This window comes from Momordica charantia (assembly GCF_013281855.1).
Source record: "Momordica charantia cultivar OHB3-1 chromosome 5 unlocalized genomic scaffold, Mcharantia_2.0 BLBB01000005.1, whole genome shotgun sequence".
Lineage (NCBI taxonomy): Eukaryota > Viridiplantae > Streptophyta > Magnoliopsida > Cucurbitales > Cucurbitaceae > Momordica > Momordica charantia.
In genome coordinates this window covers 14,097,153-14,123,324 of record NW_028275163.1, presented here as the reverse complement: position 1 = coordinate 14,123,324, position 26,172 = coordinate 14,097,153, and the positions used below count along the sequence as shown (strand labels likewise).

Sequence of the window (26,172 nt, the reverse complement as noted above, 5' to 3'; positions counted from 1 at the left end):
GGGTGAAAAGTTCGAAAATTGACATTCTATTCTGGAAACCTGCTATACCCGAGAGTATGTGTTATTTTTTGTTCTTTACATTTTTACTTCCGAATCATGCTAGATCTGAGTTGTGCTGTTGAAATTGCCTATTTTTTTAATCTAGCTGTTGGTAATAAATCATATGAATTATGTTTTGATTTATTTCCACAACTAACCGTTACTCATTAAATTTTTGGCGGTTACAATTGTCTCAATTAATTTCCAGCAATTTGTTTTTCAATTCTCATGATGTTTTTCTTGTGTAACTCATATCTGTTATAAAATGCTGAATTAAACTCCATAAAATCTCAAAGTATCCTTATAATCGTTCAAGAGTTATATTTTCTCGTCTTTTACATTTTCATCTTGTTCCATCTTAATTATTATGGTCATTTTCTTTCTTAAGCTTGTTTCTGATTTGAGTTTTGAATTTACTCCTTTATCAAGTTATTTGAGTGTTTTCTTTGTGTGTTTTATCTAATCACTTGGGTTGCAGTCTTGCTCATCGGCTTACTTTTCAATATTGAAGTGTATTTTGCTGAGAGGGTGAGATTGAGCGTTTGTGAGGGAGTGATTCACTGTTTGAGTGTTAAACACGAGTGAAATTCATTAACGAGTGGAAACACGTGAGGGAGTGCTTGTGAGGTCCCTTTCTTGTTACTTTAACTTGTTTTGCAGCATGTCCAATCCTGAAGATAATACCATTCCTGATGCCCGAAGGAGAGAGGCACTAGAAGGAACTATGGAACGATTGATTCGTGGCATGGAGGCTTTGACAGAGCGGATAGGAAGGTTGGAGGCTCAAAACCAAGCTCCAGAGAGAATTCCACCATCACGTGTTCTAGATGAGGATGATTATGAAGGTGATGGATCTGATCATTGGGAGGACGATCAAGTTACAGTCTTGGCGGCTCCAAGACGGGGAGAGAGACATGTTGGTCATGGCTTAGATCGAGGGCGAGGCCAAGGAAGAGGCTACCATAATCTCCAACGGGGAGCTCCACGGGAGGATGCTCAAGTTGACCGAAACTTGGGAAATATCAAATTGAAGCTTCCAAAGTTCTACGGTAAGACTGATAGGGAGGCTTACATTCAGTGGGAGAAGCAAGTGGAGTACGTATTTGACTGCCACAATTTTAGCGAAGAAAAGAAGATAAAACTATGTATTGCTCAATTTAAAGATTATGCAATAACATGGTGGGACAAATTGATGTCAAGTAGGAGACGAAATCTTGAGGCGCCAATCGTTTCATGGTATGAATTCAAGAAGTTGATGAGAAGGCGGTTTGTTCCTAGACATTTCCAAAGGGACACGGCGCAAAAGCTACAAGTGTTGAGACAAGGTAGAAGTTCGTGGAGGACTATTACAAGGAGATGGATTTGTTGATGGATCGACTTGATCTTGAAGAGGATATGGAGAATCTCATGGCACGATTTCTGAATGGCTTAAACAAGGAGATTGCGGATAAGGTTGATCTATACAACCTTACTTTAACATAGAGGAGATGTTGCATATTGCCATAAAGATCGAGAAGCAACTCCAACGAAAGTCCCAAAGGTATTGTACTAAACCTTCTTCAAGTACTTTTACATGGAAAAGGGATAGTAAGCATGTTGAATATAAGTCTAAGACCCGAGAGTTAAGTGAGAAAGTAAAGTTGTTGTAGCTTTTTGGCTCTTGATCTCGTTATGGGTCCTTGAGGCATGACAATGGTGCTTCCTTGGTTCACATCATGATAGCTTGCATGTTTAGGATCAATCAAGTGAGACTTGATCTATCCTGCTTGTGGAGTGATTCGGATCTCAAACAAGGAACACGTTTTCTTGCCTTGAGATATTTGATCATCAAGGTAATCCGGTTTTTACTTTCCTTGGGTTGATTCCTTAATCGGTTTCGGGGTTTTTGGGATTGTGTTCTATGGGTCTTGTTCGTTAACAAGGTTCTTAGATCCAACTTTCAAAGGTTTCTTAACAGAGTTAGAGTGATTACTTTTGCAGTCGTTATCTTAAGCAGACAGCATACTCACTATGCTAGAGGCCGGAAACAGTCCACAAGTTTGATGACCAATCAAACAAGCATGCTCCGAGGGTAAAAATAAGGCTTCCTAAGTTCAACCACACAAAGAAATCGATATTTTTCTGGGGGGAGGGGTGGGTTTGCACACAACAAAGATGAGAAACAATCTCAATTTTATTTAATTCAAAGGTTCTAAGATGCGTCAGCATGGAGAGAGGGTACACTCCTATATATAGGCTAAGGTCATTGGCCTTTTAAGGAAAATAACAAAATAAAAAATAAAACAATAATTTGATAAATTTCTACAAGTTGCTAAATTTGTCTAAAAGCTCCAACTTGCTAATCAAGCAAGAAAAATAAAATCTAAGGAAAAATAAAACAAGATCTACCTAATTTGAAAAGATACATTTGCTAAATAAAATAAAATAAATAAAAATCTAAGGCAAATAAATCCCACAATTGTTTTGAAGCAAATTAGGAATAGGGAGATTCATAAAATGCCAAGGAGTGGGCAGAAAGCAACATGGTTTTGGCGCAAAAGGGGATGGCGGCCGCATCAGATGGGCGCCCATGGGGTTGGCGATGTGGCGCGTGCAAGGGAGCAGGTTGCTTGGAGTGAGCGTGCGTGGGCATAGGCAGAGGCGTGTGGGCGTATGGTCGAGGGTGCTGCGAGGTTGGCGAGGCAAAGGCGTGCGGGCGAACAGGAACTGGCGATAGGAGGGTCACGCGAGTATGGGCGCGCGGGTGTCGGGCGATGGACATGCAGACATCTAGTGGGCACGAGTACTGGCGGGAGCGCTAGCCTCTTGTAAGGTTAGCACGACGGGAGTGTGCGGGCGCTGGCAAGGTTGGGGCGCGCGGGCGTAGGCATGCGCGAGCTGGACGCTGGCGGGTGCGCGCAGGGCGACACCTTGTGAGGTTAGCCCGCCGTTGGTGGCGTAGGCGCACGCATGGAGGGTGCTTTCGTTCGCGCATGGGGTGTATCCATGAAAGGTTGGCATGCAGTTTATGTTGTTGAGTGTGTGGTGCCGTTCTCTTCTTCTCATGATATGATTCCATGGACTTCGTACCAAATATTATCACATCAGTTTAGTTGGAAAAACATAAGCCCAATCAAAGTCAAATTAAGTTAGATGGATCTGAACCACTTTCCTCCTATTTTGGTGGGGAGTTCAACGAACTTGGAGCCCTATAAACGAAAGCTTCCCGTTGCATTCCATAATCTATTCCCATTAATTTCAGAGTTCTTGAAGAGCTTTGACATCCATTTTTAGTTTATAATCTGTTGTAGTTATTTTCCTTTTGTTATTTCTTTATATTTTCGAACCTCAAATATTTTTCTTGCTTTAGTTCAAGTTCTTTCATTCGTTATTCATCTTCTAATTTCCTTTAACGTTCTTATGCGAGTTTAAACACCTTTCAATCTCGAAAGAGAATAAGGTTAAGGTAGAATTCTTTGTACGTTGTTATTTTTTAAATTAATTCCATGAAAAATATTTCTCTTATGTTTTTATTCGTTTTCTTCTCTTTAATTATGCACTAATTTAGTTTTAAATATCTATGTGGAATGCCTTAGCCAAAATTATTTAATTTGAATGCAGTCGGGAAAAAGCTAAAATACGCCAGGCGCATTTTTGGTTTGGTTTCTTAAAACTTTTTTTTAAGTCTTTTCTTAGATTGGTCACTCGGAAATTTATCTATGCACCGAAGTCTAATGTTGAGAAGGTTAGGTTAGGTAAAATATTAGGAACCAACATGAGATGTGACTTAGACATAAGCGCATAAACCACAGTCTTAGACATAGGCCTTCTGACTCATAATAGCAAATCAGTTGATAAATACATCATATAATTGTAATAACACATAGAAATATGATTGTAGGTTACCCAAGCGGTTATTGAAAGAGTAGAACTCATATTTCCAGAATTAGCTAAGTAGCGATTGGCATCTTTCTCGCCACTTGTGTGTTTTCTTTATTTTTCTATCGAACTATGGCAGGAAGCATGGAGGTTATGTTTTATAAAGAAACTTGACATTTAAAACTCAAATTACAACTTTTATCATCAGTTTATCCATAAAAAGCAACTACATCTTGAACCATTTCACTTCATAAATTCACTTTGAAAGCACAAGTCCATGAGGATTTGATCTTGAAATTACTTCCGAGTATTACATGTGGCTGTGTATGCTTGCATGTGTCTCTTATCTTTTAAGGTAGAGAAAATCCCAACAAAAACATTTTCCAAATTCGTATCTTCAAGGGCTTTTAATTCAAAATGAAATTTGTGAAATATTTCAAACTGCAATTGGGTTTATTTGGTAAAAATAGTTGTGAAAGTCGCGGTTTTGCTTTTAAAAATGAAAGGCTTATAATTAAATAGAATCCCTATACTTCATGCCTTAGTATAAAAAGAAATAACACAAAGATGAAGAAAGCGTCAGGCGCTACTTTCAGTTATGATGGAAACTGAGTTCTACTCTTTTAACGAACTGTTCTTAATTGTTTCGGAGCCTAGAGCAACTACTAGTCATACGTCTATGCGTGATTACAAACCTATAAAATTTCTACGAGCTCATCTACTCTAATGGGTAAGAGGACCCATGTTTAGGATCATGTTTTATGCGTTTATGTCTAAACTACATCCCATATTAATTATTTACTAACCTAACCCTTTTAGTATTGGGCTTCCAATCTGCAAAATTCCTTATCTGCCAACTTAAGAAATTGCTTTAAAAGTAAGTATATTAAAGATTTAACCAATAGTGGGCCAGGTACTACCTAGACTTTTTCTCCCATATTTAATTTAGATAAACTTTTTAAGGCATTTCACATAGAGGTTGAAAACTAAATTACTGTGTATCTGGACTGTTTGCCCTTCGCCTCGGTTTTCCTGGTGTTGGAGGGATATTCTGGGTGTCCGGGATTCTCTCCGTCCTCTGGTGCGTATTGTTATTGGGGATGGTCGGCATTGTTTTGTGTGGCATGATTCCTGGCTGTTGGGGGGTCCGATTCATCCGAGGTGTGGTGATAGGATCATTTATGATGCTGCTAGCTCTTCTATGGCTAAGGTTCCTGGCTTTTTGTTTCCTGATGATTCTTGGCGGTGGCCTCGTGTTTCGGTGGATCTTCTTGAGCTTCTTCCTGAGGTGATGTCGGTGCGAGCCGTGGTTGGTCAGGAGGATCGCCTTGTTTGGACTCCCACGGTGTTTCGCCTTTTTTCGGTGTCTAGTGCTTGGGGGATTCTTCGTCCTCGTTGTCCCCCCGTTCCTTATTTTTCCTTGTTAAGGTTTGGTGGGAATATCCCTAAACATTCGTTTATTTCTTGGTTGGCAATTCGTGATCGCCTATCTACGCGTGATCGTCTTCGCCAGTGGAATGCGTTGGTGCCTGCTACTTGTGTTTTTTGTGCTGGTTTGGAGTCTAGGGATAATCTGTTTTTTGATTGCCCTTATAGTCGAGCGGTTTGGGCTGGTATGATTTCGTGGGCAGGTTCGTCTCATCGGGTTTCATATTGGTCTACTGAGCTTACTTGGATTTGTCATGTAGTGCTGGGTCGTCTGTTCGGCGGCATGTGTGGCGGTTAGCTTGGACTTCGACTGTCTCTTTCCTTTGGCGAGAGCGGAACCTTCGTGTGCATGGTGGTCAGGGTCGCTCGTCGTCTGATACGAATCCATTTGTGACCAATTACATATATCAAAGGAGCAATTATTACAAGAAAGGCAAGGAAGATTCAAGAGGCTTTCACACTGCACCTTCAAAAGCTTGTTAATGCACAAGAACCAACAAAGAGTTTTGAGCCCGAATTTATTCATAATGTTACTTCAATGAGTCAAGAAGAGAATGGAGCAAAGATGACACGGGAAAAGTTGTCTATTTTGAGAGATGGCACGGAGGACAAAAAAAGTGTGCAGATTCGTGAACATGTGCCTTTGCAGATTGCACCTCTTTGGAGTTTGTGAAGTCAAAAGTTGTCAAACCATATCCAAATGTGAAGCGCCTCCTACAGCACATAGATAAGACCATTTGAAGCATGAATACGTTTTCTGATCCGCATTTAAGTGTCTAGAATGATGTGCAATCAAGTTTTAATTTGCATGTCTTATTTTCTACAATTTGCATTAAGTAGTATTTTGAAAAACTTTTGGTGTTCTTATGTTAAACGACCATTTGGCCTATTTAAAGGCTTGTAATGCTCTTGTTATGGAGAACTGAAGATTAAAACATATTGAAATTCAAGAACTTTTGTTCCTTAACACTTTTGGTGTTGCTTCTTTCAAATCTTGCTTTAGGTTTGATGTTAAACCGATTCATTGGATTAGTCTCGATCAAGCTAATTCTGGAGTGAGTCGTCTTAGGATCTAGGAGTGACCATCGTAGATTCTAAGTCCGATCTAAGAGTGATTCATCTTCTAACCTTACTCTTGGTTGGAATCATTCGGTAAGTTAGTCGTTTTTGTGAATGTTTGCAAGGATCCTAGAAGGACCTCTAGTTTTGTAAACACGAGCAACCTTGGTGCTTATCATCGTCTGTGCTCCTTAGGGTCATTAAAGTTGAGGTGTATTTTGGTTGCACTACTTGGCCAGGGAGTTGTTGTAGGAGCTCTGAGCCCATGCTTGTCTCTGCTTGGGACTTATTTTCGTGATTTCTTTGTTCTCTTACTGTTTTGTTTTGTTGCCTTGATCTCGGCCTGTGAGATCCTCCTTATGCTTTTCTTGTTTTAATATATTTATTTACCTTTGCAAAAAAAAAAAAACTAAATTAGTGCATAATGTAAGTACGAAAATTTCTCATAGAAATCAAATAAGTTGTTGCCATTGATCGAAATTGAAATTAACAAAACTAGCTTAACATTCTTCTCTTTAAAGCTTGAAGGGAGATAAAATTCGCCATAAAACATGTAAATATTTAAAATAAATGCAATACAAATTAATTGGAACTTGAAAAGAATTCAAATGAACTTAACTAATGAATTGCATAGAAATTAAGCTCAAAAAGTAATAAACTATAAAGAACTGTGAATAAACCCGGTTCTAACTACAAATTTAGACTAAAATGCAGTAAGATGTATATGACTTTTACTGAGCGTGTTCTTCAATTTACATGCATTGAGATGGTTGTAACTTTCCACAAAAATAGAAACGTAGTGGAGCTCAAGTAAAGGTATTTTGCTCAACAAATGATATCTAACTCTAACCACGTCGACTTGACTATGGAAGTTGACCCTGGAAATGACTTTGATGCCCTTAAGTCAAAACGTGTGTTTCGCTTAAAATGTTCCGAAGTAGCGCCATGCACTACGTACCTTCAAATTGAGAAAGTATGAGTTTCTATTGTATTTTCTCACAAATTGTGTACTTTTACTTCAAAATGTTCTTCTTTGAATTCCATGCAATAAGAAAATGTTTTTCCCAACTTTTAACACGACATAATAATATTATGCACATTACGAGAAGAAACGAAAAATTTTCATATCATAACCTGCATATAAAATAAGCTTTGAACGATGAAAAAAGAGCCTATCACACCTCTAAACTTAGTTATTTGCTTGTCCCAAACAAAAAACGACTTCTACTCCAACAAACAACATACTAAATAAATTAATGAATCGGAATCAAAATTAACTAAATGAATGACTCATTTTGTCTCATGAAAGACTTAAAAGGCTAAACTTCATACTCTTAATCTTTAGCCAAGTTATCGTAAATATATTTTTAAATCCTCTTGTTCTCTGATTTAAAAACTTATTCCAATGCTAAATAACACGCACACTCCCGTTTTGCCTCAAAGTGTTTACACAGGAAAGACCTACTAGCTGTCTACTAGCCCGTAAGGTTTTCAGCGCCCTAGCATTGAAATCCAATCACAACCACTCATTGAAACTCTTTGGGTAGTAACGTACTCATGACATATCTATAACAGATTTCACGATGCACTAATGACTGTACAGCCACTACCATTGAGGTTGTTAAAACCAGTCATCCTAAACTACTTGAGTCTCTACTGTGGGACTTGCAAAAATAAAATTGTATTTTCTTGCCACTCGAGTTTCTTCTTGCTCTTATTTTTTTCTTCATTTTATTTTATCTTTTCCCCACTTTGTTTTTCTCTAAAAAATGTGACTTTTTTTCCATTATTTTTCTTTCTTGCTTGACTATTTTTCAAATGACTTTTTCTATTATATGACTCTTTTTGCAAACTAATATAAAAGACTCGTTCTTGCATGCGGTCGCTGTTCTGCAAGGCTCGCTAATTCAAAAGTGATTTCCCTTGTTTATAAGGGTAAAAAGAAGCTAAATTGGTTCTGTTTTCTACCGTTTTACATTCAGAAATTGAGTTTTAAGCTTGGTTTAGTGTCCAAAACCTTTCATTTGGAGTTATCTTTGTTATATATGCATGTAGGGCATTTTTACATCATTTAGAGTTGATTTCTAACGGAAATTACAATTTTGTGGGGGAAAATACAAAGCTAGGCGTCTGGCGCCTTCCCCAATCCCGAGTGATACGAATCCATTTGTGATCAATTACATATATCAAAGGAGCAATTATTACAAGAAAGGCAAGGAAGATTCAAGAGGCTTCCACACTGCACCTTCAAAAGCTTGTTAATGCACAAGAACCAACAAAGAGTTTTGAGCCCGAATTTATTCATAATGTTACTTCAATGAGTCAAGAAGAGAATGGAGCAAAGATGGCACAGAAAAGTTGTCTATTTTTAGAGATGGCACGGAGGACAAAAAAAGTGTGCAGATTCGTGAACAGGTGTCTTTGCAGATTGGACCTCTTTGGAGTTTGTGAAGTCAAAAGTTGTCAAACCATATCCAAATGTGAAGCGCCTCCTACAGCACATAGATAAGACCATTTGAAGCATGACTACGTTTTCTGATCCGCATTTAAGTGTCTAGAATGATGTGCAATCAAGTTTTAATTTGCATGTCTTATTTTCTACAATTTGCATTAAGTAGTATTTTGAAAAACTTTTGGTGTTCTTATGTTGAACGACCATTTGGCCTATTTAAAGGCTTGTAATGCTCTTGTTATGGAGAACTTAAGATTAAAATATATTGAAATTCAAGAACTTTTGTTCCTTAACACTTTTTGTGTTGCTTCTTTCAAATCTTGCTTTAGGTTTGATGTTAAACTGATTCATTGGATTAGTCTCGATCAAGATAATTCTGGAGTGAGTCGTCTTAGGATCTAGGAGTGACCATCGTAGATTCTAAGTCCGATCTAAGAGTGATTCATCTTCTAACCTTACTCTTGGTTGGAATCATTCGGTAAGTTAGTCGTTTTTGTGAATGTTTGCAAGGATCCTAGAAGGACCTCTAGCTTTGTAAACACGAGCAACCTTGGCGCTTCTCACCGAGATTACCCTTAATGTAAAACACATGATTTGTGTGTTTTGAAGCTTCTCCAAGCCCCTCCACGTGTCTTCCATGCATTGATGATTGCTAATTCAACAACAAACCAACTAAAAGGTGTTTTAAACGGATGGCTATCCATGAATGTCTCAACCTCCTGACTGCCTTGAAGTTCCTATAAATACAGCAACTCCCCTCTCTTAGACATTGTACTATCAGTTTATTTACGTTTTCCTTTAAATTTTTAAGTTGTTATTGTTTTAAACTTTGCTTATTTCAAATTCATCCTTTATTTTCCAGCTTGTTATTCTTGAATTGTAAGTTTGATAATATTCAATTAAAATTTCAGCAAGTTCTTTGATATTCATCTCTCTCTCTCTCGTTACGAAGTTGTAATCACACAATCTTGTGGAATCGACCGAGTATTGCACCCCAATCTTGAAAGAGAATGGGTTAAGGTCATTTGGGTTACAACTCCACAATTTTCAGCTTGTTTTAATTCTACTCATCTCTGAATCATGTCGTCTACTTCCATCAACATTAAATTATGTTTTTCATTTATTGTCATGAGCTAAATTTATTTTTCCCAAGCCTGGTTATGGATAGTTAGCTAAAGTTTTAAAAATCCAACAAGGTAGAAGGCATTTTTCTCCTCTTTTATCACTAATCAACATCATTTTCATTAAAAAGACTTCATTTGTCCCTGAGGATCGATACTCTGAATACTCATTCTGTTTTACTACTTGTGACAGGTGTACACTTCCACTCTATCATTTATTGTCATTCCAAAATCCCAAACAATGAGCAAGCTCCGAGATGTTGGTGATACGAATCAACTTGTGACCAATTACAAGAATCGAAAGCTAGTAAGTCGCAAGAACTAAGGGAGAAAGAAAGTTATTTTTAACCCAGGTGATTGGGTTTGGGTTCATCTACGAAAGGAACGGTTTCCAGATCAGAGGAAGTCAAAATTTCAACCGAGAGGAGATGGTCCTTTTCAAGTGCTTGAACGGATCAATGACAAAGCGTACAAACTGGATCTTCGAGGAAACGAAGACCTTGATTTGGGGACGAATCCTTTTAAAGAAAGGGGGATGATGCAAATCCAACCACGGATCCATTGAATGTACTCGAGGGACCAATTACAAGAAGCAAAGCAAAGAAGATTCAAGAGTTTTTCATAATACATCTTCAAAGGCTAGCTAATGCACACGAGGAGACAAAGATTTCTGAGGCCAAAATTCTTTACAATGTTAATTTAATGAGTCAAGAAGAGAATGGAGCAAAGATGGCACGGGAAAAGTTGTCTATTTTGAGAGATGGTAAGGAGGACAAAAAAAGTGTGCAGATTTGTGAATAGGTGCCTTTGTAGATTGCACCTCTTGGGAGTTTGTGATGTCAAAGCTTGTCAAATCTTATCAAAACGTAAAGCGCCTTCTAAATGTGATTTCCAAGACAATTTAAAGCAATTCTACATTTTTGGATTCACATTTAGTTGCCTAGTTTGATGTGCAATCATGTTTTAATTTGCATGTCTTATTTTCTACAATTTGCATTAAATAGGATTTGAAAGACTTTTGGTGTTTCTCATGTTGAATGACCCTTTGGCCTATTTAAAGGCTTGTAATCACCTTGTTTTGGCAAATTAAACATATTGAAATTCAAGAACTTTTGTTCCTTAACACTTTTGGTGTTGCTTCTTTCAAATCTTGCTTTAGGTTTGATGTTAAACCGATTCATTGGATTAGTCTCGATCAAGCTAATTCTGGAGTGAGTCGTCTTAGGATCTAGGAGTGACCATCGTAGATTCTAAGTCCGATCTAAGAGTGATTCATCTTCTAACCTTACTCTTGGTTGGAATCATTCGGTAAGTTAGCCGTTTTTGTGAATGTTTGCAAGGATTCTAAAAGGACCTCTAGCTTTGTAAACCCAATGATCCTCTAGAAGGCAATCCTAATTCTCAGCCCAATGATCCAAGCCTTTGTTGAGCAAGAACCCTTGAATCAAAGAAATAACACCTCCTTAAACAAGTTAGAATCAACCAAGAGAAAGGCTAGAAATTGATTACCTCTATGATCAAAGATCTAGAAGCGAGAATGGAAATCTTGTTCTAGAATGAGTCATTCCACAATCAAACTTGATCAAGGCTGGATTGAATGGCTCAAAATGCAATCTATCACAAGGATTGCAAGAAACCTTAGAAATGGCAATGGGATTTCTAAAGAAAATGTCTCTTGAGAGATCAAATTCCATTCAGCTAAAATCTGCCTTTTACATAGCTTGAATGAGGCTTTTTATAGCCATTATATGAGTGAAACCCCCAACCCTTCACTTTCCAAAATAAAACCCATAAGTAGTAATGACCATAATTGGTCTACTTAATAACTTCCCAGAATTGAACTCTAAGGTTGAAACCATAATTTGGAAGACCAAAAACTCAAAAATTACAAGCAAAATTTGATGACTTAGAAATAACAAATGAATCTTTAAAATGTTGGCACAACGTCAATCTTGCAAACGTTGACCTTCACAACATCGTACTCTCTTGGATTATTTTGTAGCATCTGAAATAAAGGTTTAACTGAGCCTATCCAATTTTGTACGTGAATAAGAAATGCTTGTTGAAGCTTCTTAGCCTTGGCTCGTGTAATAGGTCCAGTGGAGACGTGCGGAACACCATGATTCTTATCATCTTCCCCCTCTTCAACAAGATTCGTCCTCGAATCAGATAAGTCATCACCTACATCAGAAGGACTCAAATCAGCAACATTGAAAGTAGAACTTATTGAAAAGTCTCCCGGAAGATCAATCTTGTATGCATTATTGTTAATTCTTTCAAGAACTTGATAAGGACAAGCCCCTCTTGGATGTAACTTTGTCTTCCGTTTCGAGGGAAAGCGCTCCGTGCGAAAATGTATCCAAACCCAATCACCCGGTTGAAAAATTAGTTCTTTCCGTCCTTTGTTAATACGTGAAGCAACTTTCGAATTCTGTTTTTCAATCCTCTCCTGGACCTCTTTGTGTAAGGTTTTGATCAAAGGTAGGCTATTTGGGAAAGTGACTAAATGTTGATATTGGGTAGGCTAACTTGTTGTCCAAGCAATTCTTGTAATAGTGAACATTACAAAACAGCCAAGACAAGATAATTATGAAATCTCAACTAGAACAAAGAAAACAACGATAGGATGCCTTCTACGAAATTCAGAGATATGTGCCACACAAATAAAGAGACAGCCCTAAATATGATGTAATTAGTCTTTATGAAGCAAAGAGAATAAATTTGAATGACAAATTCCTTCAATTCTGAAAAGAATAAAGTATAGAAGCGAAGCAGGATTTTTCCGTTAAAATTGCACACAGAGACGGAATTCCAAAAACGAATATATTACTTTATGATTTTGACTAAATGGTCTTCTTAACTTTGAAAGGTAACATTCAGATCTAACGTTTCACTTCAGAAGAAACAATTAAATTCGAACGTTATCAAGGAGTTTCAATAGGCATTACAATCATTAAATGCTGCACTTACGAATTTGGACAGTCACAACAAGATTTGATTATAACTATCAATGAACAACAAAGTTTCGTGCAATTTGAAACGGATTAAAGAGAAATATGAATGAACAACTCAAGAACATTACTTGAACAACTTCTGGATTTTTTTTTTCAAGAAATCAACACTGAACAATTGAAATCAATTCTAGAGTAGGCAACAAAGATGCAACCTATGCTCTGATACCAAATGATAAGGCAATCCTAATTCTCAGCCTAATCATCCAAGCTTTTGTTGAGCAAGAACCCTTGAATCAAAGAAACTAACACCTCCTTAAACAATTTAGAATCAACCAAGAGAAAGGCTAGAAATTGATTACCTCTATGATCAAAGATCTAGAAGCAAGAATGGAGATCTTGTTCTAGAATGAGTCATTCCACAATCAAACTTGATCAAGGCTGGATTGAATGGCTCAAAATGCAATCTATCACAAGAATTGCAAGAAACCTTAGAAATGGCAATGAGATTTCTAAAGAAAATGTCTCTTGAGAGATCAAATTTCATTCAGCTAAAATCTGCCTTTTACATAGCTTGGATGGGGCTTTTTATAGCCATTATATGAGTGAAACCCCCAACCCTTCACTTTTCAAAATAAAACCCATAAGTAGTAATGACCACAATTGGTCTACTTAATAACTTCCCAGAATTGAACTCTAAAGTTGAAACCATGATTTGGAAGACCAAAAACTCAAAAATTACAAGCAAATTTGATGACTTAGAAACAACAAATGAATCTTTAAAATGTTGGCACAACGTCAATCTTGCAAACGTTGACCTTCACAACATCGTCCTCTCTTGGATTATTTTGCAGCATCTGAAATAAAGGTTGAACTGAGCCTATCCAATTTTGTACGTGAATAAGGAATGCTTGTTGAAGCTTCTTAGCCTTGGCTCGTGTAATATGCAGAACACCATGATTCTTATCACGCTCCCTCCAAAGGAGAGAGACAGTCGAAGTCCAAGCTAACCGCCACACATGCCGCCGAACAGACGACCCAGCACTAACATGACAAATCCAAGTAAGCTCTATAGACCAATATGAAACCCGATGAGACGAACCTGCCCACGAAATCATAGCAGCCCAAACCGCTCTACTATAAGGGCAATCAAAAAACAGATGATCCCTAGACTCCAAACCAGCACAAAAAACACAAGTAGCAGGCACCAACGCATTCCACTGGTGAAGACGATCACGCGTAAAAAGGCGATCACGAATTTCCAACCAAGAAAATGTATAGTATTGTTAGGTAAGGATTAAAATAACTTTCATCATATTATTCTCCCCACGAGAAAGTTGAATGATTTTCCCAATTACCTTGATTGAAATTGTTTGAATGAGGGCTTTAGTTCCACTGGTTTTATTGTTCACCTAAAAAAGAGACAAAATTAGAATTAGATGGATAGTAATCAAATGGGTGGTTATCACCACAATATATACAATAAAATTTATTTTCATTAACTATGGGAAAGTTACTTTCCATTGCTTGGTTTTGATGCATTTGAAACAAGGATGAGATTGGACCACTCCAAGCTGAAAAAGAACCGTCTCAAGAACTTTTGCTCGTTATATACATAAAAGTATCTTCTCCTACTTTTTTCTTTCCTTTTTCGATTTTCGGTTTCTAAGTTTATGTTCTCTTGTTAACCTACGAATTTTTGGATAATTTCAGATTCAAAGGACAACATAAATTATTCCATGCTCATACACTAAACAACAACCCTTGAGATTATATGTAAATAGAAAAATGTTTTGAGAATAGAAACAACAATTACAAAAAACCAATCACATAAATTAAGAAAAGACTAAAACAAATAATCCCCAGCAACGGTGCCAAAAACATATTTGGGATTTTGAATTCAAAATAAATAGCTAAAGTGCACGTGTAGACTCGTCACAAGTATCAAATTGAATGAGTATTCCAAGCATGGATCCATAGAAACTAATGTAGTCTTTTTGTTAAAAATAATGATGATCGGCAAATTTCCAACTTGTGTTGGGGTGAAAATAAGTGGGATTGATATTGGCTTTGTGTTTAAAAAACATAATAAATAAAGCTAGCCCAATTACTTCAAATTAGATAATAAAACCCGAAATGGAACCAGGTACGCGCAGTTGCTTCCCTTGCTTAAAAATCGGTTATACTTCACCATCTTCTTATATCTGATTAATTTTGAAGGCCTAAATCCATTCATAATTTGTATGTTAGAAAAAGAAAGTTTAACTTGGTGGGATAAAGTGATTTCTCGTAAAAGGAGGAACCATGAAGGACCCATAGATTCTTGGATCGAATTCAAGGAACTTATGAAGAGAAGATTTGTGCCACCACACTACCATAGAGCAAATTCAAGGAAACTTAATAAGCTCTATCAAGACACCAAAGGAGTTGAAGACTACTACAAAGAGATTGACATGTTGATGAGCCGTTTGCAACTAGAGAAAGATGAGGAGACCACCATGGTCTGATTCTTAAATGGCCATAAGCTGGATATAGCTGATTGACTTGCAACATTATGAAGACATGGAGGAACTTCTACACCTTGCCGTCAAAATAGAGGAGCAAAACCAAATGGGGGCTAAAAGGTATGTCAAATCTACCCCTAAGACCACTAATAGCAAAATGGAGAGCAAATTCCTAGAGTCAAAACCGAAGGTTAATTATGAAAAGGTAGAGTCATCAAAGTCCAAGACCCAACCCCCGAAATTCCCAAAACTAGAACTAGTGATATTAAATGTTTTAAGTGTAATGGAGTAGGCCACATAAGCTGAAATTGTCCTAATCAAGGAGTCATGATACTTAAAGAAGGAGAGCTAGTCACAGTTGATGAGGAGGAGAAATTAGAGGTTGAGGAAAGAAAAGAAGAAAGTAGTCAAGAAGAGGAAGTAGAAGAGGATTCCAAGGATATAGCCTTAGTGGGTAAAAGGAACCTCAATGTGCAATTTAGGGAAGAACCTTCAGAGATACAAAGAGAGAACCTATTCCATACTAGGTGCATAGTAAACTCCACCCCATGTTGTGTTATCATTGATGGTGAGAGTTGCACTAATGTTGCTAGTAAGGATTTAGTGGAAAAGTTGAAATTAGCCACCACACCCCACTCAAGGCCTTATAGCCTACAATGGTTGAATAATAGTGGGGGATGTTCAAGTCCCATTTAACATAGGTAGGTACAAGGACCAGGTCACTTATGATGTTGTACCTATGCATGCTAGTGATTTCTTGCTAGGAAAATCGTGGCAATTTGACAAGAATGTGAGTTTTGATGGTTTTCTTAATAAATATTCTTTTGAGCATCAAGGTAAGAAAATCACACTTGTACCTCTTTCTCCAAAAGAAGTACATATTGATGAGTTAAAATTGGAAGAAAGAAGGAGGCAAAAATCAAGAAGATTGCTCAAACTCGAAAAGAAGAAAACAAACCTTCCACAAAAGGTAAGAAGGTCGTGAGTCTCATGGCAAGTTCGAGTGAGATCAAGAAGGCTTTGTATTCTAACGAAATGCTCCAAAGGTACGTGTCTCCTAACCCAAGAATTTCAAGATACATTGCCTAGTGTTTTTGTTAAGCTTTTACAAGAATTCAAGGATGTGTTTCCCGAAGAAATGCCCAAGGAGCTACCACCATTAAGAGGAACGGAACGCAAAATTGATTTCGTTATGGGGTGTCAAATTCCCAACCGGCCGATGTATTGAACCAACCCGAAGAAGGCTGAAGAGATCCAAAAGCAAGTAGAGGATTTGCTTGCTTGTAGGTATGTAAGAGAATCACTTAGCCCTTGTAGTGTCCCTGTTTTACTTGTGCCTAAAAAAAGGATGGATCTTGACGCATGTGTGTAGATTGTTGGGCTATTAACAAAATCATTATCAAATATAGACATCCAATACCAAGGTTAGATAATATGCAAATAGGTGATGAATGGAAGACCGCTTTCAAGACAAAATTTGATTTGTATGAATGGTTAGTAATGCCTTTTGGATTGACTAATGCACCTATCACTTTTACGAGGCTTATGAACCATGTTTTGAGAGAATATCTAGGAAATGTTGTTGTAGTATACTTTGATGACATCCTAGTATATTCTAAATCGTTGAACGAGCATGTGGAACACGTGAAGTGTGTGTTAGCTACCTTTAGGGCCGAGAAGCTCTATGCTAATCTCAACAAGTGTAGCTTTTGTATGGAGAGAGTTAATTTCCTAGGTTTCATTGTAACAAGCCAAGGAGTAGAGGTTAACCAAGAGAAGATCAAAGCAATTCAACAATCGCCTACCCCTCAAAGTGTAAGTGAGATATGAAGCTTCTATGATCTAGCCGAATTCTATAGGCGATTCATCAAAGACTTTAGTTCGATTGCCTGTCCTCTCAACGAGCTAGTCAAGAAGAATGTGAAGTTTAAATGGGGTCTCAAACAAGATAAGTCCTTCAACACTCTTAAATCTCATTTATGCAATGCCCCTTTGCTTGCTTTGCCAAATTTTGAACTAACATTTGAAATTGAATGTGATGCTAGTGGTGTGGGAATAGGAGACGTGTTGATGCAAAACCAAAGGCCGATCATGTACTTCAGTGAAAAGCTTAGCAGAGCAACTTTGGGCTACCCAACATATGACAATGAGTTTTACGCATTGGTGAGAGCTTTGCAAACTTCGCAACACTACCTATGGCCGGAGGAATTCGTCATCCATACGGATCATGAAATCTTGAAGCATACGTAGAGCCAAGACAAACTCAACCGAAGGCATGCCAAGTGGTTGGAGTTCATAAAGACGTTCCCATATGTGATCAAGTACAAGAAAGGTAAGGAGAGTTGCCAACACACTATCAAGGAGGTACTCTCTATTCTCTACTTTGAGTACAAAGCTTTTAGGATTTGAGCATCTTGAGTATATATGTGCTCTTGATCCATATTTTGCTAATCCTTTTGAGATTTGTACTAATAGAGGAACTTGTCAGCCTTATACTATGTTTGAAGGGTTTCTATTCAAGAAGGACAAGTTGTGCATTCCCGAAGGATCCACAAGAGAGCTACTTGTTAAGGAAACACACAGAGGAGAACTTATAGGCCACTTTGGAGTTTCCAAGACGTTGGATATACTTGTCGAACACTTCTTTTGGCCAAAAATGCAACATGATGTCAATAAAGTATGTGATACTTGTATAACGTGCAAGCAAGCCAAGTCTAGAACGATGCCACACGGGTTGTATACTCCCTTACCCCTTCCCATAGTACCATGGTTAGATATATCTATGGATTTTGTGCTAGGGTTACCAAGATCAAAAAGAGGAAAGGATAGTATTTTTGTGGTGGTGGATTGTGATATGAACCAAGGAGCTACATTTGTTATGCCTCATGGACCGATTACAAGATCGAGAGCTAGGAAACTTCAACAAGCTTTGTGATAAGCGCCAAGGTTGCTCGGGTTTACAAAGCTAGAGGTCCTTCTAGGATCCTTGCAAACATTCACAAAAACGACTAACTTACCGAATGATTCCAACCAAGAGTAAGGTTAGAAGATGAATCACTCTTAGATCGGACTTAGAATCTACGATGGTCACTCCTAGATCCTAAGACGACTCACTCCAGAATTAGCTTGATCGAGACTAATCCAATGAATCGGTTTAACATCAAACCTAAAGCAAGATTTGAAAGAAGCAACACCAAAAGTGTTAAGGAACAAAAGTTCTTGAATTTCAATATGTTTTTTTTTTTAATCCAAAACAAGGTGATTACAAGCCTCTAAATAGGCCAAAGGGTCGTTCAACATGAGGAACACCAAAAGTCTTTCAAATCCTATTTAATGCAAATTGTAGAAAATAAGACATGCAAATTAAAACATGATTGCACATCAAAATAGACAACTAAATGTGAGTCCAAAAATGTAAAATTGCTTTAAATTGTCTTGGAAATCACATGTAGGAGGCGCTTTACGTTTGGATGAGATTTGACAAGCTTTGACATCACAAACTCCCAAGAGGTGCAATCTGCAAAGGCACCTGTTCACCAATCTGCACACTTTTTTTGTCCTCCGTGCCATCTCTCAAAATAGACAACTTTTCCCGTGCCATCTTTGCTCCATTCTCTTCTTGACTCATTAAATTAACATTGTAAAGAATTTTTGCCTCAGAAATCTTTGTCTCCTCGTGTGCATTAGCTAGCCTTTGAAGATGTATTATGAAAACCTCTTGAATCTTCTTTGCTTTGCTTCTTGTAATTGGTCCCCCGGGTACAGTCAATGGATCCGTGGTTGGATTTGCATCATCCCCCCTTTCTTTAAAAGGATTTGTCCCCAAATCAAGGTCTTCATTTCCTACATCAAAAGGAGTCAAATCAGCCACATTAAAAGTAGAACTTACATTATACTCACCTCGAAGATCCAATTTGTACGCATTGTCATTGATCCGTTCAAGCACTTGAAAAGGACCATCTCCTCTTGGTTGAAGTTTTGACTTCCTCTGATCTGGAAACTGTTCCTTTCGTAGATGAACCCAAACCCAATCACCTGGGTTAAAAATAACTTTCTTTCTCCCTTGGTTCTTGCGACTTACTAGCTTTCGATTCTTGTTCTCAATCCGTTCCTTGATCTCTTTGTGTAATGTTTTGATGTATTCGGCTTTAGACAAAGCTGCATCACTTGTAAACATATTAGGTGGCAAAGGTGTTAAATCTAAAGGAGTTAGAGGATTAAAGCCATAAACAACCTCAAATGGTGAACAATGGGTGGTGCTATGTACAGCTCTATTATATGCAAACTCCACAAAAGGTAGAGTCTCTTCCCAAGACTTAAGGTTTTTAGAAATGAGTGACCTAAGCAAGGTCCCTAATGTTCTATTAACCACCTCAGTTTGACCATCGGTTTGTGGGTGACAAGTTGTAGAAAACAAAAGCTTGGTACCCAATTTGCCCCATAAAACTTTCCAAAAATGACTTAAAAACTTAGCATCTCGATCACTAACAATGGTTTTAGGAACGCCATGTAGTCTAACCACTTCCCTAAAGAAAAGATTAGCTATATTAGTAGCATCATCTGTTTTGTTACATGGAATGAAATGTGCCATTTTACTAAACCTATCAACCACCACAAAAATGCTATCATGATGTCTTCTAGTTTTTGGTAACCCCAAAACGAAATCCATGCTAATGTCAACCCACGGTTCACTAGAAACTTCTAAAGGTGTGTAAAGACCATGTGGTTGAGTCTTAGACTTAGCCTCCTTACATTTGAAACATTGCTTGCACACTTTGTTCACATCTTTCCTCATTTGTAACCAATAAAAGTGTTCACACAACATGCTATATGTTTTAAATTCTCCAAAATGTCCCATAAGTCCTCCCCCATGAGCCTCCTTTACAAGCAACTCCCGAATGGAACACTTAGGAATACAAAGCTTACCTTTCCTAAAAAGCATACCGTCAAACACAAGATAATCATGTATATTTTTCCCTTCCAAACATTGCTCATACACATCATAAAATTCCGATTTCTCAACTTTGTACAACTCAATCATATGCTTAAAACCAAGAATTTTTGCACTAAGTGAAGAAAATAGAGCATACCTCCTTGATAATGCATCGGCCACTACATTGTCCTTACCTTTTTTGTAATGAATGACATAAGGAAATGTCTCGATGAACTCCACCCATTTAGCATGCCTCCGATTTAACTTTGTTTGGCTTTTGAGGTGCTTCAAACTTTCATGATCGGTATGGATAACAAACTCTTTTGGCCATAAGTAGTGTTGCCAAACTTGTAAAGCCCTCACAAGTGCATGGAGTTCCTTGTCATAAGTTGGGTAGTTAAGCTGTGCTCCATTTAGCTTTTCACTAAAGAACATGATCGGCCTTTTTTCTTGCATCAAAACAGCTCCTATACCTATCCCACTTGCATCACATTCAATCTCAAAAGATTTGTCAAAGTCAGGCAAAACAAGACAAGGTGCATTGCTCAATTTATCTTTCAATTCATTGAACGCATTTTCTTGCTTTTCTTTCCACTCAAATTTAGCATGCTTCTTAACAAGTTCATTTAATGGTGAGGCTATGCTACTGAAATCTTTAATAAACCTCCTATAAAAACTAGCCAACCCATGAAAGACCTTACCTCGGTTGCATTGGTGGGTGTTGGCCACTCTCGAATAGCCTTTACCTTTTCCTCATCAACTTTCACCCCATCCTTTCCAACAATGAACCCTAAGAAGTTGACTTGGTCTTGACAAAAACTACACTTTTTGAAGTTGGCATAAAGCTTTTCTTCTCTAAGTTTTAGTAAAATTGTCTTGACATGCAAAATATGATCATTCAAGCTTTTTGAGTAAACAAGAATATCATCAAAGTATACAACAACAAATTTTCCAATGTATTCTCTCAAAACATGATTCATTAGCCTCATAAAAGTACTTGGTGCATTAGTAAGGCCAAATGGCATAACAATCCATTCATACAACCCAAACTTTGTTTTGAAAGCTGTTTTCCACTCATCTCCCACATGCATTCGAATTTGATGGTAACCACTTTTAAGATCTATTTTTGAAAACAGATTAGCACCATGTAATTCATCTAACATGTCATCCAATCCAGGAATAGGATGTCGATACTTTACCGTGATTTTGTTGATGGCTCGACAATCAACACACATCCTCCATGTGCCATCTTTCTTGGGTACCAAAATTACCGGAACCGAGCAAGGACTCATACTTTCTCTAACATAACCTTTCTCCATGAGTTCTTCCACTTGCCTTTGAATCTCCTTGGTTTCGGTGGGATTGGTCCTATAGGCAGCCATGTTTGGGAGAGTTGCACCTGGTATAAAGTCAATTTGATGTTCAATCCCTCTAAGAGGAGGTAAACCCGTAGGTGCATCTTCATGGGGAAACATGTCATTAAATTCCTGCAAAAGAGACTTAAATGCACTTGGCAAAACATCATGAGATTTTGTTTCAATTGCTAAACACATACCTTTGCACATAAGCACAAAATGTGGCTCTTGGGTTAACAACACATTTCTCAATTCACTCTTTCTTACAATCAAACTCACATTCTTTCTTTTCAACTCATCTTTTTCTTCTTCTTGATTTTTACTCTCATTTTGCCTTTCACTCTTCTCTTTTTTTTCACTAGTCTCACTTTTGCTCTCTTCTCTCCTCTCTTTTTCTTCAAATTCTTTTCTTTTCTTCTCTAATTTCAAGTGGTCACAATGTACTTCAAATGGAGACAACGGAAGTAAAGTAAATTTCTTTCCTTTCAAAGTAAAACTATACTTGTTCAACAGCCCATCATATGTGACCTCTCTATCATATTGCCATGGTCGGCCCAATAGTATATCCCCCGCATTCATAGGGACAACATCACAAAGGACTTCATCTTTGTATCTTCCCAATGTAAAAGGAATAAGAGCTTGGGAGTTTACCTTTAGTTCTCCTTTGTTTGTCAACCATTGAAGTTTGTATGGTTTTGGATGTGGACGTGTAGCAAGTTGAAGTCTCTTAACAAGAAAACTACTTACCACATTTGTGCAACTTCCACTATCAATCACCAAGCTACACGGATTTCCTTCAATTAAGCATCTTGTGTGAAACAAATTTTCCCTTTGATCTTCAACTTTCTCTTCCTTGATTTGTACACTAAGTACCCTTCTTGTTATCAAGGATATGAAGTTACCTTCTTCAATATACTCTTCATCACGTTCTTCAAATTCTTCATCATGTTCCTCACAATCATCATCCGAGTCAACTACACCATTTCTTATCACCATAACTCTTTTATTGACACAATCTTTACTCATGTGTCCAAACCCTTTGCACTTCCAACATTGAATAGAACTAGTCTTTTCCCTTACCTCCTTTGGAGCTTCATTCTTTTTAGTATTGGAACTTTCTCCCTCCATTCTTTTGGCAGCTACGAACTTTCCTTTTGGTTGCAATGATTCATTCCTATTCACAAAACCAGCCTTGTTCCAAGCATTAGAATTGGAATATGTATTAGCTTTAGATGTGTACCTTTTTGAATACTCCTTTTCTTCCTTCAATTGATCTTCAATTTTGACAGCATAATGGTACATATCTTCTAGGTAAGGCGGTGGATTTCTATCAACAGCATGAGCAATTTCTCGATTCAAACCTCCAAGGAATCTAGACATGGTGTCTTCCTCTTCTTCTCGGATTTGGGTTTTTAGCATTAAGGTCTCCATCTCTTGATAATACTCAGCAACACTTTTCGTTCCCTGCCTCAAAGCTTGCAGTTTAGTTTTCAAATCTCTTTCATAGTGTTTTGGAACGTACCTCCTTCTCATGGCTTCTTTGAGTTCTTCCCAAGTGTCTAATGGATCCTCCTCCTTCCTTCTTCTTTCTAATTTGAGATTTTGATACCATTCACCGGCATGATTGGTGAATTCAGCAATGGCGAGTCTCATCTTCGTATTCTCACTATATGTATAGCAATCAAACACATGTTCTATCTTCCTTTCCCATTGCAAGTAAGCATCGGGGTCCGCCGTTCCACTAAAGGGTGGAATCTTGAGTTTAACTCCGCCATCCCTATTTTCATTTAATCTTTCCAATCTTCTAGGTTGCATGACGTTGGCAAAGTTATTTCGTCCTCTTCCTCTCCCATTTCTTCTTCCTCCAACTTGTCTTTCTTGTTCAGCAAGGTCAAACGCATCATCTTCTTGTAAGGCTCGTTCTTCTCTTTGTTGTTGCGCTCTCCTTTCTTGTCTATCTTCCATCATCATTTCCATCATTCCTTGAATTGCTTGAAGAATCACCATGTTAGGATCTTGCGGTACTTGTGGTACTCCATCCTGTGCCATTTTGTTAGAAACAATAATAATGATAATAAGGACCTTACCACTCTTCTCACCAAGATTTCACTCAAGGACACTCGTGTTTATCACTCAAGGGTAGGCTTTTGGTACTAGGTCAAAGATGTAAGGGTTGGCTTAAATTTTGGTGCAATCTTGCTTAAAGCTTGATATAACTAATTCAATGATGAACTCTCACAAACTAAGACTACAGAAACTCAATCTTAGGATAAACAACTTGATAATTTAAACAAAACACAACATAATGAAAAGAACCTTTCGTGTGCCTCGGATCTTCGAATGCTTTTTTTTTCTATGGTTTTCTTTCTTTTTGCTACTGTTTTTGTTTCTTTTTGCTACTGTTTTTTCTTTCTTTTGCTTCTGTTTTTTTTTTCCTTTTTTTTTCTTTTGCTTCTAATTTTTTTTTTCTTTGCTAATGATCCGAGAGCAAAATACAAGAATTTCAAGACAAGTTATGTCTTGTTACACTTTGTAAGAAACTACTTTCGAAAAAGGAAAATAACAGAAAAATAAAATTAAATAAAGTAAAGATATTTCACCTCTAGAACCGGCCAAAGGATGTCGACCAATGCTCTGATACCAAATGATAAGCGCCAAGGTTGCTCGGGTTTACAAAGCTAGAGGTCCTTCTAGGATCCTTGCAAACATTCACAAAAACGACTAACTTACCGAATGATTCCAACCAAGAGTAAGGTTAGAAGATGAATCACTCTTAGATCGGACTTAGAATCTACGATGGTCACTCCTAGATCCTAAGACGACTCACTCCAGAATTAGCTTGATCGAGACTAATCCAATGAATCGGTTTAACATCAAACCTAAAGCAAGATTTGAAAGAAGCAACACCAAAAGTGTTAAGGAACAAAAGTTCTTGAATTTCAATATGTTTTTTTTTAATCCAAAACAAGGTGATTACAAGCCTTTAAATAGGCCAAAGGGTCGTTCAACATGAGGAACACCAAAAGTCTTTCAAATCCTATTTAATGCAAATTGTAGAAAAAAAGACATGCAAATTAAAACATGATTGCACATCAAAATAGACAACTAAATGTGAGTCCAAAAATGTAAAATTGCTTTAAATTGTCTTGGAAATCACATGTAGGCGCTTTACGTTTGGATGAGATTTGACAAGCTTTGACATCACAAACTCCCAAGAGGTGCAATCTGCAAAGGCACCTGTTCACCAATCTGCACACTTTTTTTGTCCTCCGTGCCATCTCTCAAAATAGACAACTTTTCCCGTGCCATCTCTCAAAATAGACAACTTTTCCCGTGCCATCTTTGCTCCATTCTCTTCTTGACTCATTAAATTAACATTGTAAAGAATTTTTGCCTCAGAAATCTTTGTCTCCTCGTGTGCACATCAAAATAGACAACTAAATGTGAGTCCAAAAATGTAAAATTGCTTTAAATTTTCTTGGAAATCACATGTAGGAGGCGCTTTACGTTTGGATGAGATTTGACAAGCTTTGACATCACAAACTCCCAAGAGGTGCAATCTGCAAAGGCACCTGTTCACCAATCTGCACACTTTTTTTGTCCTCCGTGCCATCTCTCAAAATAGACAACTTTTCCCGTGCCATCTTTGCTCCATTCTCTTCTTGACTCATTAAATTAACATTGTAAAGAATTTTTGCCTCAGAAATCTTTGTCTCCTCGTGTGCATTAGCTAGCCTTTGAAGATGTATTATGAAAACCTCTTGAATCTTCTTTGCTTTGCTTCTTGTAATTGGTCCCCCGGGTACAGTCAATGGATCCGTGGTTGGATTTGCATCACTTTGCTACTTCGTGTCCAAGCGTTCTTGAACTCGACAAGAGAAAAAAAGGAAGATGTGCAAGAAGTTGGAACTATGCACTTCAATTTGGTGCAAGTTATGCATTTTTAAGTGTTTTTAAGGCAAATCAAAGTTCACTTGGTCAAGGTCAAAGTCAACTCCATCAAGACAAGTCAAAGTCAACTCATTCAATTCAAAAACCAAGTCAAACACTCACATCCCTCATTACGGACGAGATTGCACTTATTTTGGTTGGCTTTCCATGTTCTTAACCTTTTCATTTGCTTTTCTTTTCATTTCTTGTAAGTTATGTCTTCTCATTTACAAGTCTTTCCATTTCTTGTAAGTTACAAGTCTTTTCATTTGCTTAAGACTTTTCATATGGCTTGCTAGGATGGCTATATATAGCCTTGAGATGTCTTGTTGTAAACACAATTTGAAGTTGAATGAAAAGTGAGTTTTCTCATTAGCTTGGTTGAGAGATTTATCTCCCATTTCTTGTGCAATTTCTTGTGTCTTTAGAATTTTCATGTTAGGATCATTCAAGCGGTGTTGATCATACCTCTTGTGGAGTGATTCGAATCACGAGTTTAGAAACGAGTTTTCTCTACTCTTGATATTGATCATCAAGGTAAT

General features: G+C 37.5%; 1 protein-coding gene across 1 annotated transcript; it reads left to right on the top strand.

The window, feature by feature from the left end:
- Positions 1-1,407: 1,407 nt before the first annotated feature.
- On the top strand, positions 1,408-5,623 carry LOC148211386 (uncharacterized). The gene is made up of 2 exons (XM_088124399.1): positions 1,408-1,491; positions 4,874-5,623. The coding sequence occupies exons 1-2, from the start codon at positions 1,408-1,410 to the stop codon at positions 5,621-5,623; spliced, it is 834 nt and encodes a 277-aa protein (XP_087980525.1).
- Positions 5,624-26,172: the final 20,549 nt, after the last annotated feature.

What these genes read in the sequence shown, in the direction of transcription:
- LOC148211386 (XM_088124399.1), top strand. Translation starts at nt 1,408, where the DNA reads ATGGATCGACTTGATCTTGAAGAGGATATGGAGAATCTCATGGCACGA. An exon ending in ACAAGGAGATTGCGGATAAG is followed by an intron (nt 1,492 to 4,873) that starts GTTGATCTATAC and finishes CATTTCACATAG; the next exon opens with AGGTTGAAAACTAAATTACT.